General features: G+C 41.5%; 1 protein-coding gene across 2 annotated transcripts; it reads left to right on the top strand.

Annotated features, from left to right (window-relative positions):
• The first annotated feature begins 5,500 nt into the window (after window positions 1-5,500).
• Window positions 5,501-9,537, top strand: RD3L (RD3 like). Of its 2 annotated transcripts, none has more exons than XM_053282718.1 (4): window positions 5,501-5,693; window positions 5,892-6,000; window positions 6,512-6,818; window positions 8,878-9,537. In XM_053282718.1, exons 3-4 carry the CDS (start codon window positions 6,520-6,522, stop codon window positions 9,173-9,175), a joined length of 597 nt encoding a protein of 198 aa, XP_053138693.1. In that variant the 5' UTR covers window positions 5,501-5,693; window positions 5,892-6,000; window positions 6,512-6,519; the 3' UTR covers window positions 9,176-9,537. The 2 variants fall into 2 exon arrangements, with proteins under 2 accessions (XP_053138693.1, XP_053138700.1); XM_053282725.1 differs by having other exon boundaries at window positions 5,892-5,996.
• Window positions 9,538-13,393: the final 3,856 nt, after the last annotated feature.

A 13,393-nucleotide genomic window follows, 5' to 3' on the forward strand; every position in this document is an offset into this window, starting at 1 on the left:
CATTTCCCACTGACTCAAGGTTTCATTATTCACAGTTTCCATATTCTCGCCTATAGGCGAGATGGAACCCCCACGGCAACTTACATATACTTCTTAAAGATTTTGCATGTGAACTTTAGAACCCTAGGTTGCCTATTAGGAACAGATGTCCTGTAGGTTTTTAATTTAGTTTATCAGGATGATAGGAGTTGTGGTTCAATGACAGCTGGAGAGCCAAGGCTAGTGTATAAAATGCTGAGCTAGACGGACCAATGGTATGACTCAATATAAAAGACTCATGGGTTAATATATGTTGAACTGACCCATAGTCACCAGCATCTCACAATACATTCCTTCCTCTCAGCAGTCCCAGTGGGATCTAAGCCCATATTTACAGACCAATTATTAACATGTACAAAATGGTTACCTTCTCCCACTTTTTATTTTTTAATTAGCTTAAGTACTTCTTTGCTTACAGTTCAACTAAATAAATGCTTTAGATCAGGGGTCCTCTACCTTGGGTCCCCAGATGCTGTTGGATTACAATTCCATCATCCCCAGCCACAATGGCCAAAGGTATTGGGAACTGTAGTCCCACAGCACCTGGGGACCCAATTTAAAATGTTTTAGTATTATCCAGACAAGTATTTTTACTTGGTCACTATTTTTACTTTGTCAATTTTTACTTGGCCTAGCTAAATGAACACCCATGATGGCTACTAATGTAAAGCTTCCCTCTGCCATTGGGATTGATTGATTGAGTGAGTGCTGTCAAGTTGGTGACGACTCTTAAAGACCACATAGATAGATACTCTCCAGGATGATCTGTCTTCAGCTTGGCCTTTAAGGTCTCTCAGTGATGCATTCATTGCTGTTATAATCGAGTCCATCCACCTTGCTGCTAGTCGTCCTCTTCTTCTCTTTCCTTCAACTTTTCCCAGCATTATGGACTTCTCAAGGGAGCTGGGTTTTCGCATATCTACTATCATATTTAGCATGTGTCCGAAGTATGATAGTTTGAGCCTAGTCATTTGTGCCTCATACAAGGGTTATATCTTTAAAAACATAAAAACAACTAAGACAAGGTGCAATGATCAAAAGAGAGGGGGAATACAAAATCCCTCCTCTAGCTGTGACAAGTCCTGGGTAGGCTGCCACTACACATTCTTTATATGAGCAGATTCACCCTTTGAAGGTAATATTCTGGGAGAGTAAAGTGGAAAAGCCCTCCGTACAACAAAGGCTTGAGCAGTTGTAGGCCTTCAGGAGTGTGTGACTAGGGCAGGACCCATTAAGGAGTGACACTCTAAAACAATAACAGGGATTTATTAATAATTGGATACTAAGGAAAACTGTAGAGGCATCAACAATTGCTGCTTTCGTTCAAGGAAAACCCGTCCCCAAAGACTTAAACAAAAGTCAGATCCAAACACTTAAAAAATAAATCCCCTGATGCTATATTTATTTATATCTATGTGAACTGCTTTGGGAATGTTTGTTGAAAAGTAGTATATAAATATTCATCATAATCTAGTCCCTATCCTTCCTACCTATTTTCAGATAAGGAACTCCCAGGTTATTCCCAGCCCAAGGCTGTTAGACCCTCCTGGTCCCACTGTAGGTGCTTATCAGACCTCCTTCAGAGGCCTCCAGGGAAGAACTGAACACACCCCTCCCCTACTCCTCTATAGGCTGTTATCTAGTAAGCCCTCCCCCTCATTCTGGATTGGGCCACAGGGATTTGATTCTCCCAAGCTTTCTTCCTTATTTGGAGAGGCCCACCCTCCAAACAGTTACTCTAATTGAGGCCTAGTCCTCCCTCAAGTCTGACTATCACTATATAGGGTTAAGCAGACAACTGCCAAAATGATATGGAAGCAGGCTTACGTAAACAAAGAGTCCAGCTCGCTCCAGATAAATACAAATCTAACTTAATACTTCTGTCCATGAGTCGTTTGCCAGCCAAGATCAAGTCAAATTTTCCCTACATAATTTGCTACTGAGTATCCTTTAATCCAAAACAATGTGATAGATTTGGTATATACAAGCATGTCTGTATCAGAGCTCTCAGAGCCTTTGCCCATCCTCAAACACCTAACCAACAACTACATCCAAAGACATCTAGAGCCTCCGAACTGTACACAAAAACTGTACTTGTGAAGGCTAGAATAACAGTCCACGCTGAATCAAGCAGTGCATCAAGCAGTGCACTTTAAGGACCTCCTCCTGGTTAGAGGTCCATGGCACAAGGTCACTACAAGAGAAGGTGCAGGCATCTACAAATTTACTTGCCAGCTTGTCAGTGGCAAGTGCCCCCAAACCTCTGGCAAGCAGGACACCCAGCACCATACAGATCTCCTCACCAGAGGTGTTCTTTCCACCACTATTTTTAGCCTACTGTCCAGTAGGCTTATGAGATCACCCGGCATTGTGTGTGTGTCTGTGTGTGTGTCTGTGTCCCCTCTCCCCATCAACTTCACAACGCCTGATCCAATATGAACCAAATTGGGTACAGTTGTAGGGACACATAGGGACACCTCAACAGCTTAATTTGTGATGATGTCATCCACCCCAATCCAAGATGGTGGAAGCGTAAACTTTTGAGGTGCAAGTGGGCTAACCTGTGAACCGCCTAACCGATTTGAATCAAATTTGCTACACCTGTAGGGACACATAGGGATGCCCAAATGGCATGGTGTGTGATGTCATCTACCCCAAACCCAAGATGGCAGACATGTGAATGTTTGATCCACAAATGGGCTAACCTGAGGACTGTCTAACCAATTTGGACCAAATTAGGTACAGTTGTAGTGAGTGACACAGGGACACCTCAATGGCATAGTTTGTGATGTCATCCACCCTGATTCAAAGTGGAGGACATGTAAACGTTTGAGCCGCAAGTGATCTAACTCATGAACCGCTCAACTGATTTGAACCAAATTTGCTACAGCTGTAGCGACACATGGGGAAACCTCAATACCATAGTTTGTAATGATGTCATCCACCCCAATCCAAGATAGCCATGAACATTTAAGGTGCAAGAGATCTAGCTTGTAGGCCTCAATCTGAACCAAATTTAGTCCAGTTGTCGAGACAAAGAAAGGAAAGAAGGCCAATTAGTTCTTACTAGAACAACTTATTAAGAGGATAAAACACAGCGGGAATCCTTTCTAAGGAGCAGGAGAGGGCTCCCATTGTTTTCTTAAAATCTCCATATCCCAGTGCAAATTACAGAAGACCTGCGTCTAGGGATGTACTAGAAGCGTTTTGACACTTCTATTTTGAGGCGCCGAAACACTTCGAGCTGCCCCAGTCGAAGCGTTTCAGTGGGAGGTGAGCAGGCACTTTTAAAAGGAGGAAGGCAGGTCTCCCCCCCCCCCTTGCTCCTCCACACCCTTCCCCCCACTCCGAGCGGCACTGTTTGTATTCAGCAGCCTGAATCTGTCTGTCAGGAAGGAAATGGCATCTGAACATGTGCCGACACCAGCTTTAGTGTTCAGTTAGAGCACTCAACTGATTATTCAGTTAGGGCTGCTCAACTTCGGCCCTCCTGCAGATGTTGGCCTACAACTCTCATAATCTCTGGCTATTGGCCACTGTGGCTGGGGATTATCGGAGTAGTAGTCCAAAAACAGCTGGGGGGGGGGCACAAAGTTGAGCAGGTCTGAATTAGAGAGTCCCATCTCTAAATATCAGGTAGTAGGGACAGACAGGGAAAGACCACTATCTTCATGCCCTATATGAGAGCAACAAGATATTTCTGCCTGGCTACTATACTGGGCAAAATGGACATTGCTCGGATCCAACAAGAAAATACCTATACTTACCTGCACAAAAAGTGATGAGAGTACATAAGTAACTTGACAGAGGAATTTACTCAGGGAAAATGCATAATATTACATTATTTGTTCCGCAATGGTCTGCTTACAATCTTATTATGACCATCCTATCTGTGAAAAATTTATGCAGGGGGCAAACTCAGTTTTTATCTATCTATCTATTTAATTGTTAGATTTGTATTACCACCTTTCATTAAAACAATCCCAAGGCGGTTCACACAAAAATTAAAAACAAGACTATACCAATGTGATCTCCCTTTGCTATATTTACAGCAAAAAAAAAGGGTGGGGGACAGGCATTTACAATTCACATCAGCAAAAAATACTTCTTTAAAGCAAGGCAATACATGACATTTGTGGGTCTGCTATCCCCAACAGATTGCTCATTGAACATCTATATTCCTGAATCCATTACTGTTTTGCAAAGGATCACATTACCCAAGGTATTGTACAGCAGTTCTGATACAATAAGTTGTGTACTCCCCCACTGTCATATATACATACACATACAGAGAGAGAGAGAGATTTTAAAAGGTGCAGTGACCTGGCAAGTATGCTGGAGAAGAGGTGGCATGGAACATTTTAATTTCATCTGAAAATTTGTGAAGACAGTTCTGTCTTAAGTCCAGCTCCGCCCCACCCCCTCACTTTTTATAGCACCATATACAATGCAATGTGAAAACCTTCCAATTGAGGATGATTAATACTGACACCTGAATTTTTCCAACATATAAGTAATATCAGCTTTAATAACACCCACACACGTCACCCTTTATATTGCAAGACATCCAGACCAGAGCCACAAAATCGTTGTTCTTGTCCAAAAGTTTAGTGGGGGGGGGAGTGCATGGGGGATTCACTAGAAGAAGAAATAATCACCTAAAATAATTGGAGGAGGAGGAAGGAGCAAACGAACTTATGTTGTATGAACAAACTTATGTTCTATGTTTCCTGTTCAGACTTACAGCAAGCAACCCAATACAGTGAGCAACTAAATGGTTGGTTGAGACTGTTTGAACATATAATAAACCTTAAATATGGATATTCCCCACCTGCCCCCAAAATCAGCCAGTGAACAAAAGCAGACTGTGGAAGCCACATTCAAATAAAGGAAGAGAAAAATCTGTGATAAAGACGAAATATACTGTTTATTTCTCAAAAGATTTGGAATCTAATTTTCTATTTTCCTCCTATTATATAAAATATAAATATAAAGGGATTTTATTTTATATTAAGAAAGAAATCATCATGGTTTATTGGATGTGCTAGAAACACTGCTTCTTTAAATACCTTCAAAATGTTAAAAATGCTGTGGACTATAAATAAGAACTGTGCCAATAATAAGAGATTAATTTAATCAAGCAAGTATAGACAAAATCTCTCTTAGAACACTGCTTTCTAAGTGGTCCTCAACTGGCACAAATCCATACAGAGACGAGCTCTATTGGTTTAAAAAAAGCAATTGATCCAATGAAGAATAGGTAAACCAAACAGTCCTAATCAATTTTCTCCCTCCATCTCAAGCCTAACTGGAAGGACCTCCCCCATGTCCAAAAAACATACAGAATCAAAATGGCCTGAAAGTTTTGTTCAACAACGAAAGCAACGTGGTTATTTTTAGAGCACTACAGGCATAAAAATACAGCACTAAACTGTGACCTACAGCAACACACATCCAAGCATCACATCATCCAACGGTCTTAACTTTAGCTAGGAGCGCATCTGGCGTGACTTCAGACTATCATTATTCATCTGGCTACCGACAATACCTTCCGATGCATTAAGCAGCCATAACAAGCTTCTGAAATTGTCATCTTGCTTTTCCTTTGGAAAAATCACACACACCACTGCTAAAGGCAAAACTCAATTCAAAAGGTAGACTCCCTTAATGGACTTGGTGGAGAGAACTTGAGGGGGGGAAATCCACTTCCAAGTGCATAGGATTTCTCTCGTTGTAAGCAGCGAATTAAGCAGTCTTAGAAACTGGAAAGGATCGGAAGTCATATACAAGCCATTTACACTGCACTCCTTTCAGCTGGGTAGAATGAGGAATACTTGTCTTTCTTTTTACAGAATGTGAGACAGCTTATAAAACGGAACATGCCGGAATAAATCTTCACATCAAGCAAAAGTCAACCACAGCCTGGTTGGCCACAGATACACGTTTCAAGAAGTACAGTAAGTAAGTGAGCCATTTCACTCAGAATTAAGTTATGAAATGAAAGCATATAAATTGTATGGACTAGAAAGAAGATGGTATCATGTGTGTAAATTGGGACATGTTAGAACAATGTTGTCATTTTTAAAAATTCAGATTTCTACCAGCATATGAATTGTATATATCCACATGCATTATAGCATTCCAAATAAAACTGGAACTATTTAATACAATAGAAACAGTTTTCCAGCGTTGCTTTTAAAAGAGTAAATGTGGGACTGTTGGGAACTTTGGTTTGCAGCCTCTTAACATATTCCAGAAGTTTAACAGGCATGCTAGAGGTACAATGCAAACAAATCTAAGTACCCGTGTCCCATTAACTTCAAGGGGGAAAGTGCTTAAACTTTGTGTGGTAATCTGTGCAATTACAACATTCATCAATCAAATTTGAAGGGGAAGAAAGGAGAAATCCAAGAGAGATTTTTCAATTTATCATTGTAGCAACAATATAATAATCTCCTGCTTGTATTATCAGTTATCAAAATGTCATTCTTTGGCTGGATGAAATGGTCTAAAAGTTTTTCCGATAAAACTGGACAATACCCTAGCTCAGAAATTGTGAAGACCACCCTCCTGAGGGAGCTGAAATGGCACCTGAAAGAACGAGAACGGCTGATACAGGAGATAGAAAATGAGCAAAAAGATCAGAAGGCTGGTGTGGATTACAACTGGCTCAGGAGCCAACAGAGTCCTCAGATAACCATCCCAGCAACTGAACAAAGACAGCTTGAAGTCCTTTGCTCTCAAATCCAGCCTTGTCAAACCGGGATCATTCTCAGCAGGTAACAGCAGTTTATTGTTCTATCGGTGCATGGACTTCTGAAAAGTAAGCAGAACTCTTTCCTTTGCAACTTTACCTTGAGCATGCATACTTGAAAGAAAACTCACTGCTTAGAATCGAATAAAGGCAACTAAGCATAGCAGGGGGAGAGCAGCACAATCCCAAACAGGTTGACTTGGAAACGAATTCAAAAATCACTTTCCAGCAAACATGTTTGGGACTACAGCCTTGAAAAACCAATCCTATGCATGTTTACTCAGAAGTCTGTCTGATCAATAGAGCTTATTCCATAAACAAGCATAGCGATGATTGCATTTATCCAATTTCATTGTATGGACGGATGCTGAATGATCTAACTTGCAAGAGGTTTCTATTCCCAAAATGCAATAGCAAAAACCTTCATCTCCAAGTTCTTCAAGCTTCAGCTTCATAACTTTGGCGGGGGACAGGGGTGTGTGTGTCTGTAACTCAGTGGTAGAGCACCCATTTTGCACGTAGAAGTTCCAAGTTCAATCTCCAAAAAGGTCAGGGAAAGATTCCCATCTGAAACCCTGGAAAGCTGCTGCCAGTCAGAGCAGACAACCCTAAGGTAGATAAGCCAATGGTCTGACTCGGTGTAAGGCAAGGGGCACAGCTGCAGCTCAGTGGTAAAGCATCTGCTTTGCATGGAAAAAGTTCCAGGTTCAGTTCCAAACATCTTCAGGTACTTAGGGTTACGAGTACACAAACCCCTGGGGGTTCTTTTAAGGATTGTATGGGGGTGCTCAGGCCTCCCCTACCTCCCAGACTCACTGACTCATATGCAGCTCTGTAGCCTCCTGATCAGAGGACTTGGCTATTACAAACCACTGGTTTAAGTTACTTAGCACTGCTATTGGAATTAGTGGGACAAGTTTACTACAGACCGTAAGACTCTGTATACACTCACCCACTTTAAAAAATCTCAGTGGGGTACCTGAACTGAAGATTTCAGACAGAAGGTGTACATTTGTTTAAAAGAGTTGAGACCCTCTGTTGAGACCTTGTGGTTTAGACCAGAGTCAATTGTGCGCTAAATGGGTTAATAGACTGACTCTGAATAAGACAGCTTCTTATATACAGGAAAACAGACAATTTAATGCACACTGATCACATGCCTTTTAGATGTTTTCATTTCACAACATTAAAGGTAAAGTGTGCCGTCAAGTCGATTTCAACTCCTGGCACCCACAGAGCCCTGTGGTTTTCTTTGGTAGCACACAGGAGTGGTTTACCATTGCCTCCTCCCACACAGTGTGAGATGATGCCTTTCAGCATCTTCCTAAATCACTGCTGCCCAATATAGGTGTTTCCCATAGTCCGGGGAACATATCAGCGGCGGATTCAAACCGGCAAGCTTCTGCTTGTTAGTCAAACATTTCCCCGCTGCAGCACTTAAGGTGACTTCACAACATTAGGAAGATGAGTTAAGATCTTTTGAGTTAAGATCTTAACTCTTTTGAGTTAAGATCTTCCTAATGTTGTGAAGTCACCTTCAGTGATCAGATACTTCAGCATGTCTTAAGTCTACTCAACGTTCATTTCCCAGCATGTTAAATCCACTACTTTTACCCTAATGAGATTTATTTAAAAACACTATACAATGACCACTGTAAAACTGGTGGCTCAGATCCAATTCGCATACATTTTAATAAAGGGTATTTTCCTCCCACACAATGAATCTCTTTAAAAATTTATCCAACCAAATATTTCTGTGCATGTAATTTTTATCCCAAGGGCAGTGTGGTAGTGGTGGGGGCAGGGGGGGGAGAGAGTAAAAAGCAGAACAAACCTATGCTCTCTTTTTGAGCCCAGAAAAAGACTTGAGGGCAACGTCAGTTTGAATCAACTTGCTCGGACAGCTTAATACAAACAAAACAGCTTCCACTATAGTGGAGCATCCAAATGCATTGTAAGTGCCTTTCTTGGCTCTGTTTTAGAAAGTAGGATTTTTTACAAGGGCAAAAATGTCTTTCTCCCAAATGAATTAAAGGAGAACTGGGAATACACGTCCAATTGCTTTCTCTCTCCACTTTTTCTAGGTTTCGAGAGGTTCTGGCAGAAAATGATGTCTTGCCTTGGGAAATTGTTTACATATTCAAGCAAGTGTTAAAGGAATTCCTAACCAATCTTGAAAAGGAAAGTCAGCAGGACAGACAGGCCGACGTTTGGAATACAAATTGCTCTGTACACTTTGCAGCGCCTGACGACAATTCCAGCAAAACAGACAAAGATGAGATCCCAACTGTATCCAGTTATGTTGACAAAAATACACAAGGCATGTTTCCAACGTTCTCCCACAGAATCTGGAATCTTCCCTACTACTACCCATCAAGTTAAGTTTGCCCCTCTTCCCTTGGATATCGTCCTCCTTCAGGGATTCAAAGCTCCAAAGAAATAAGAAGATTTACCCGAACCCTTGATTGCAAGTTCAGTTTAAGCTTTGCACATAATGGACAACCCTCCTAGAGTTAGAATAATGACTTTTCTATGCTGTTGTGTAAAAGAACCTTCTAGCTAAACAGATACCAGAAACCTTTTTCATGAGATGTTTAAAGTATGCTATTTATATTGTTCCTATAAGCATGCACAGTAACAATCCAAGCCACTTGCATATTTTAAAACATGATCACTGTGAAAAGCAAGGGCTGATTTCTGTCCTGTAATCTGTATTTATATATATGCAATCTTTTCAAAAGTTAGCTGTTGACTTTCTGAAATGAACTCAACGGGGGGGGGGGGGAGAAGAAATAAACCAGAAAGCTCACTCTGTATTATTAATTATAGCACTGGTCGGGGCCCACAAAGAGGTTGCACTCCAGTCTAATATAAGGCAAGTCACAGCAACACCACAATCTTGTTTATCGAGGAAAAACAGAAAAGGGTGATCCAGATGTAAAAGAGGACCAAGTTCTAACAGAAATGTAGGATTGACCATTTTGCCCTACTGTATTTCTCTGCTGAAAACATTCCATTTCTAAAAATTCATTCTTTCATAACACACATCAGTAACAAAGTATTTTAACATTGTATGCATTGGCATATGTGAATGGATGCCACTGCAATTTTAAGCAAGCTTGGCAATTTCAGAGTTGTAATTATCATCTTTCAGGAGCTTATCCCCCGGAAGAGTGTGAGAGAGTACATATATATTTTATTGATTTGCAATGAATGGAAGGGGGTAATGAGATGGTTTTCTTAGTAAATATATAGTTCAAAGATTTCAACACAGCTCACAATATAAACAGGACATTGGGAAATTTTGCACACTAAAATTTTCTGAGAAATTTTATATAAATATACATTGAATACATTTAAGCGTTACGCAAATAGAGAAATATTTCCTGACAAATTTCCCAATTCAAAATTTTCCGGAAAACAGTTAGATCCTACTCTTTAGTGCTGCAGCCCTTCATGGCCATAGGGCAAGAAGGGGCTCCCAGATACAAATGCCATAGTACAAAAGCCAAGTTAAATCCTTTCTCTCTTAATAGTTAGGTAGAAGAAAATACTCCAGTAAATGCAGCTGTTGCACCCCTGCATGACAAGCTGCACAAACAAGAATTCCTTTTTCAGTACAGCTATTAAAAACGTAGGAGCTCTGCCCTGCTGTGCATCCAATCTCCCTAAAAAGAGGAGAAAAACAAGTCTATGATTTTAAAAATACCTGCCAGTCCCACACTGCGGTGGATCTTGGATACAAAAAGGCTACCAACTTACAGCACCAGTCTATGTGGCACTTTACCGAGTGTCATAAGCAAGAACAATTACTTGCCTGCAAGGAACTTACAATCTATGTCCCAAGGGTGTAAGACAAAGAAGAGAGGGAAACGGGAGAAGCAAAAAGCTAACAGGAAGGAAACATGGCTAAATTCCATTATACCTACAAAGAACTTTATTCCAGGATATGCAGATACTTAAAGCCCCAAGTGAAAATTGAATTAGTAAAACTTGTTATACGGAACTGGGGAAGAAGAGGAAACTAGGAATTCTATTACCAGGAGTAAGTCGCACTAGAAGCAGGATTTATATTTGAGCTCATCCAGGATTGTGCTGTTCAAATGGTGCCTTTCAGCCAGGCTGCAAACAATTCCAGCAAACCCAAACATCTGGGAGGTTTTCCTCATGTTGGTGCAGAGCGGGCAACGAAAAACACATTCTTCCAAACTATTCTCCGCCCCCGACCCCAGCACTACTTTTAACCTTGGACAACACTAATTTTCTCCATCATCTTTTGTCAGAAAACACATTACTTCAAATAGCAGGGATTTTTTAAAGATGTTTGTTATAATCTAAACCAGGACTGAACAACAACTGTGGTTTTCCAGGTTGTTGTTTTTTAACTACAACTCTCTTCATGCCCAGCTAGCGCAGCCAACAGTCAGGGTTGATGAGAGCTTGACAAACAAGCTTGACAGATTAAAAATATATGTATACACAGGCATGTTTCAACGTGTGCTTTTGCTGCCCCAAGCATTCAATGTTAGGGTCATACAGAAGAGGGGGTGTGCGTGCGTGCGTGCGTGCGTGCGTGCGTGTGTGTGTGTGTGTGTGTGTGTGTGTGTGTGTGTGTTAAGAGTTTCAAATTGACACATAGGGACTGTGGACACAACTGACATAAGTAGAGCAGAAAATCAATGAAAATAGTTGCCAGAATTGACTTTTCCAGCAAACATATCCAAGCTAAATTTAACTCATGCAATTGCAGGCATAAACTGTACATTTACAGACTACGTTCTGGACTACTCAGCTGATAGCATGGGGATAGAGGTAATACAAATTAATGGACCTTTATAAGGCAGGTTTCAAAAGGTATGCGTCAGAGCGCGCATGTGAATTTTATAAGTTCAGACCTGTATTGTAATACCCTAGAGAAAAAAACACTAATCTCTTTTACATCATCCTCATCATCAACGTTCCATTACAAAAGCAGTCAGAACACCGCTCTCCCGTCTTTGGACCTGGCGAACCAGCGTGCTCACTTGATGGGTGAATACTATATGACGGGTTTGCCAACTTTTCAACCAGCCTCTGCAGCTATGCCTTTAACAGCAAAGATGCTCATTTTCTTCTTGTGAAAAGCTTTCTTCTGCTGATTTCTGCAGACCTAAAGGTAAAAGGTAAAGTGTGCTGTTGAGTCAGTGTCGACTCCCGGTGACCACAGAGCCATGTGGTTTTCTTTGGCAGAATACAGGAGGGGTTTACCATTGCTTTCTCCCACACAGTGTGAGATGATGACTTTCAGCATCTTCCTAGATCATTGAGGTCCGATATAGGTGTTTCCCATCATCTAGGAAACATAAGTGGGGATTCGAACCGGCAACCTCTGGCTTGCTTGTCAAGTCATTTCCCTGCTGCACCATCAGGAGGCTCTGCAACTGTTAAAAGCACAAGTGCAAGCCAGGATAGTTTTTCCTTATCAGTTGGCAACACTGCCAAGGTGGCTCTATTTCAGGACTTGACCAATCCCAAGCACCTGGGAGCCTTGGCACCTAGACTAGCATATTCAGAGCAGGAGCAGCCAGGAGGGGTGGAGAAGGTGTGGCTCTTTCCTGGTCATCCCACTGTGCCTTGTTTTGTCTGCCATTACATTAACCCCAGGAACACGGGCTGGTTATTCACCCAGTTCCCCAAATGGGCAAATAACCATCCTGCACACTTGGAGTTAATGCAGTAGCAGCAGTCAAAAGAGGGCAGAGCAAGTCAGCCAGCCGTGGTAGGGAAAGTGGGAGTAAAATGCACCCCTGCTCCACCCATACTGGCCACTCCTGATTCAGAGGTAATTATTTAATAAAATACTTGTCAAGGCAGCAGTGTTCCCTCTGAGGCATGCGCATGTGCGCATGCTCACAAGTTTTTTTATGCTTGCTCAGTTAATTTTGGAACCCAATCAGGTTGAATCAGAAAGGTCCACTCTCAATGCATGTATGCGCACACTCATTCTGCACACACATGGGGGGGGAGACACTGCAAGGAAGTCCTAAATATGTTACTTATAAAAAGGAGTCCATTTACCCTCACCTCTACAATGTCCATCACTAAATCCAGTAATGTGAAGGGACCATTGCCTGGCTCCTAGATCCAAATATTATTATTATTATTATTATTATTCCTTGTTTACACAGTCAGACAGGTGTTATTGACTGGTTTGTTTTATCCAGACATTGAGTCCTTCCCAAGGACCTGGGATGCCAGATTTTATTGTCAATGTTGTTGCTGCTGTTATAGATATCATCGCAGAATATAGGCTGTTCCCAGTAAAGCTGCCCCTTGTAATTGGCTGATGGTGATTTCTTATTATTATTATTATTACATTTTAAATCCCGCTCTTCCTCCAAGGATCCCAAAGCGGTGTACTACATACTTAGGTTTCTCCTCACAACAACCCTGTGAAGTAGGTTAGGCTGAGAGAGAAGTGACTGGCCCAGAGTCACCCAGCTAGTATCATGGCTGAATGGGGATTTGAACTCAGGTCTCCCTGGTCCTAGTCCAGCACTCTAACCACTACACCACGCTGGCTCTAACATTTGTCAAGGCTTGCTCTGTTTTAATCAGTCT

The sequence above is a fragment of the Hemicordylus capensis genome, chromosome 1 (genome assembly GCF_027244095.1).
Source record: "Hemicordylus capensis ecotype Gifberg chromosome 1, rHemCap1.1.pri, whole genome shotgun sequence".
Lineage (NCBI taxonomy): Eukaryota > Metazoa > Chordata > Lepidosauria > Squamata > Cordylidae > Hemicordylus > Hemicordylus capensis.